A 4,477-nucleotide genomic window follows, 5' to 3' on the forward strand; every position below is an offset into this window, starting at 1 on the left:
TAAACAAATAAATAAAGAAAACTCAAATAAATAATAATAAACAAATAAATAAAGAAAACTCAAATAAATAATAATAAACAAATAAATAAAGAAAATCGTAGGGCATTCAACTCTAGGTTCAACTTCGACATGATGAATGAATCAACACAATCATTATACTATAAGAAAATATCCTTGAAACATTAAAAAAAAAAAAAAAAAACACTAATGTGAATATAATATGAATAAAAGAGCCCAAGCGAACATAGTTCAATATGCATAAAGAATGTAGAAAATAAAATACATTTTTGGTCTCTAGATTTTAACATGGTCATTTCTTAAGTTTTGAGTTTAATTTCAATTTAATTTATAGGTTTTAAAATGTCGTAATTTTACCTTTGAAATTTGAGTTTTGTTTCAAGATTTACATTTTTAATTTTGATTTTTCACTAAATACTTACTTTCGGTCTATAGTGTTAATGTTTATTAATTAATTAAAAAGAATTAAAATTGGTTAAGGTTCATTATTTTTCATCACTATTAATAATTAAAATTTTACCTTGCAATTATTTAAATTAATGAGTATACACTAAAATCAAATATTAAAGCGGTTATTTAATAAAAAAAAGTTTAAAGTGTAAATATTGAAACTTAGTAGCGAAATCGAATCAAAACTCAAATCTCAAGGGTAAAATTATAATATTTTGAAACTTATAGGACTAAACTGAAATCGAACTCAAAATCTTAAAAGACTAAAAAGGTGTTCGGCCTCCATCTTGAAGTTAGTGGTGTTTAGAATTATTACTTATAACCTACCATTTTTCACCATAATACCATTTGAAATTTCTCTTTGTTACAATGTTCACTCTTTCCTATCTAGATTGGAATAATTTGCACTTCAAACACAAACTATTATATCTCACATATTATAATAATCATTTACTATAATAACCAACTCAATGCTCCAAATGTCCCTTAAAGGTATAATAGTTCTAAAACTAAGGATCAAATGGGAACTATATAAAAAACTTGGACACCAAAAAGATATTTTCTAACTTTTAGGGTTGTCCAAGGCAATGCCCAAAGACCACGAACAACCCTAAGCCCAAAAGGGAAAGGGCATAGGAGAACGCACGCCCTTAAAGTAAAATGTTAGTGCCTAAGAGTTTGGGCCAACCAGCCGATCCGATAGATATATACCAATTGAAAAATAATTGAGTCTAGTATAGACTAACATCCTACAACCTCGAGCGCCATAAATATCCTTGACACCACTATCATACATAATTGTAGATGCGTGTTAGAAAACTGACTTATAAATAGCTCACCCCAAAGCAAAGAGTAAGTAATCTCCAAATGAGAGACCTGAATTCACTTCTTTTTTGTGATTAGTTGAATTAAACACTTCTCGTACTAACTTAAGAATTATATTGTAGTAGGCTTGACACTACATCGGTGCAATGATCTCTTATCCAGGCCAATTTAGAGGGATCAACAGGAAACAGACCAGAGGTCAAGGTCACCGAGCACTTGTAGCAAAATCCAATGCAGACGAGATCCGAGCGCTAACCCTAAATAATGTAAGTTTATCCATAAAAGTCTCTAAAAAAAATGAAAGAAGGAAAGAATGGTGAGAAGAATATTCACTAATAAAAAATAAAGAAGTGAGGGAGAATGAAGATGGAGAGAGAAAGATTGGTGGAGGCCAAAGGAAAGAGGATGGGAAGTAAGAGAACAAGATATATATATATATATATTAGAGTAAAAAAAAATTCAAATTTAAATATGTATTGAAAATATTTTTTAAAAAAGAAATAATTAACGTAGAAAATGGTATGAGACCTTTTAAACTTATTTTTCAAAATTGATGAACTAGGAGGACCAAAAAATAATTTCCCCTTATTTTATTTTTTAAACCCGGAGAAATATAAAAACTCACCCGAGAAAATGGAAAATAAAATAAAAGATTGCTTGAATCCTCGAAAGAGATTCATCGGTTCTTTCCCATTTCATCCCGCCATCGTCGTTCTCGTCGGTTTTCTCAGCTCAAACCCTAGCTACCAAATCATTTCCTTCAACTCAATTCTTCCTATCAGAAAGGTATGGCAATTCTTTCTGCCTTCCGTTTGGATTTCCTCTCAAATTCTTAGCTTTGCATGCCGTTTTCCTGTTCTTTTTTATACCGACGAGGAAAACCCTAGATTACGAATTAGTCTACACGGACCCCTTGTAATTTGTATGTATAATGTTTTTGAAATTCTAATCCACCCTTCTTTCGTTTATGATGATTTTTCTCCCAACATTTGTATATAGGAGCTGAAACTAAGCATTTGTTGAATTTCCTCGAAAGAGAACTTGAAATAGTTGCTTTCTATTCAGTTCTTGTAAGTTTTACACTGATAATTGATCTTGGTTTTAGTTATTGTGTAGTTCATGGCTACCTTAAACGGGAAAGTTACATATTCTTCCCTTTCTAATGTTGGAAAGGTGAACAGAGTTCACAATGATGATGAAGATTGTGATTCTCTATGGGCCATGCCTAATGGTAGTGCGCCCTTTCAGAACTCAAAGTTTTCTGTTGAATCTGAAGACTTTATTGAGGATGAATGCGATTCAAGTGACGAGTTTGATATTCCAAAGCAAAATAGTGTGCGTCCTGAGGTGAATTTAAAGAATGTTTTAAATGGGATGTTTGCTATATTGACTGGTGCGAATAAACCTTCGGATGTCTCCTCGGATAAACAAGTTCCTAGTTCAAATATTTCATTTCTTGGTTCTGAAAAGAATGGTGATACCTATTTGCACTCCTCGGTGTACATTCCTAGTGCCCCACCTCTTCTCGAGCCGAATATGATTAATTATACTGCTTATAAAGATGTTTTGGAGGCTGAGCCCCCAGAATGGCTTCCAGATAGTTCTTCTTCAATTTGTATGCAATGTACTGCCCCTTTTACTGCAATCACTCGCGGTAGGCATCATTGTCGATTTTGTGGAGGGATTTTCTGCCGAGCCTGTTCAAAAGGGAGGTGTTTGATGCCCGTTAAGTTCAGAGAGAGAAATCCACAGAGGGTATGTGATGCCTGCTATGACAGGCTTGATCCTTTACAGGGTGTACTTATTAACAGCATTAGCAATGCTGTGCAAAGGGCGAAACATGATGTGATGGACTGGACGTGTTCAAGAGGGTGGTTGAATCTTCCTATTGGTCTGTCCATGGAACATGAGATATACAAAGCATCCAAAACGCTAAGAGGATACTTCCAGGTGTTGTTACCATGCAGTATAACTTGAATTACCATACATGCTATCGTACTCTTTGAGATCTATAATTATACTGTGATATATTAAATGGTTGTGTGGATATTCTTCTGTGACATTCTGTTTACTGGCGTTGAATTGTATAGGTCTCTAGACTAAATCCTGAAAAGTCTATACCCTTGGCTGTACTGAAGGGGGCCAAAGGTCTTGCTATTTTGACAGTCGCTAAAGGTGGAGTGTTGGTGGCTTACAAATTTGGCACTGGTTTGGTAATTGCCCGAAGGTCGGATGGTTCATGGTCTGCCCCATCAGCTATATTATCTGTTGGATTGGGATGGGGTGCCCAGGTAAAAAGACTTTTAATTCCAAGTTCTTTTACACGTGTAGAATTTCTAGAAGAATTTTCGATCTTTAGAAATGGCTAAGTTAGGTTATAGGATCTTGGCAGCGTACATTTTGGGTTCTTGTCTCCCTTATGAGATGTGGAACAAGGACTTTTGACTCAAATCACACAAGAGTCTTGTATGCTCATTGAGTTCTGAATTATTTGTATTCTTGTTTACCTTAGATTGGTGGTGAGCTCATGGATTTCATAATCGTGCTTCATAATTCAAAAGCTGTCAAGACATTCTGCAGCCGAATGCACTTTTCTCTTGGTGCTGGGTGTAGTGTTGCTGCTGGACCTGTTGGTAGAGTGTTGGAAGCAGATCTTCGAGCTGGAGATAGAGGTTCTGGCATGTGCTATACATATAGCTGTAGCAAAGGTATCCTGATTAGATTGTGCATTTTCTGTTTAACTTGGAAGTTTTTTTTCGACAGCACTCTTGTTTCTAGCTCATCTGAGAACTAAATTTGCCTCGAATGTTTGTCTCTTGCCCTGAGTGTTCCATAAGTTAGCTTTTGCTATTTCAAGAGTTTGCTGAGCTTCTTTTGGATCAATGTCATTAGCCTTCTCTGCATCATTTACTAAAATAGTGACCTCATTGTTGCCTATTCTAGAATGTTTCTCATAACAAAAGCATTGTAGCCTATTCTAGCAAAACCATGTTATACGGAAGCCTAAATAGACCTTAATGAGGATGGTATCAGATCATTGGAATGGCAGCAATTCATAGTATACCAAAAAAAAAAAAAAAAAAAAAAAAAAAGAAATAATTCAGACTGAGCTGCTTGTTTTGCTGCTTAAAATATATCCTTTATGATGTATATACGATGACACTATTGATTTGGGTCGTGGTAG

General features: G+C 34.6%; 1 protein-coding gene across 2 annotated transcripts; it reads left to right on the forward strand.

The window, feature by feature from the left end:
• The first annotated feature begins 1,911 nt into the window (after nucleotides 1–1,911).
• LOC120068872 lies at nucleotides 1,912–4,360 on the forward strand. Of its 2 annotated transcripts, none has more exons than XM_039020516.1 (4): nucleotides 1,912–2,079; nucleotides 2,410–3,243; nucleotides 3,384–3,584; nucleotides 3,806–4,360. In XM_039020516.1, the coding sequence occupies exons 1-4, from the start codon at nucleotides 1,927–1,929 to the stop codon at nucleotides 4,085–4,087; spliced, it is 1,470 nt and encodes a 489-aa protein (XP_038876444.1). In that variant the 5' UTR covers nucleotides 1,912–1,926; the 3' UTR covers nucleotides 4,088–4,360. The 2 variants fall into 2 exon arrangements, with proteins under 2 accessions (XP_038876444.1, XP_038876445.1); XM_039020517.1 differs by having other exon boundaries at nucleotides 1,941–2,079; nucleotides 2,399–3,243; nucleotides 3,806–4,356.
• The last annotated feature ends 117 nt before the right edge of the window (nucleotides 4,361–4,477 follow it).

Source organism: Benincasa hispida, unplaced genomic scaffold (assembly GCF_009727055.1).
Source record: "Benincasa hispida cultivar B227 unplaced genomic scaffold, ASM972705v1 Contig1243, whole genome shotgun sequence".
Lineage (NCBI taxonomy): Eukaryota > Viridiplantae > Streptophyta > Magnoliopsida > Cucurbitales > Cucurbitaceae > Benincasa > Benincasa hispida.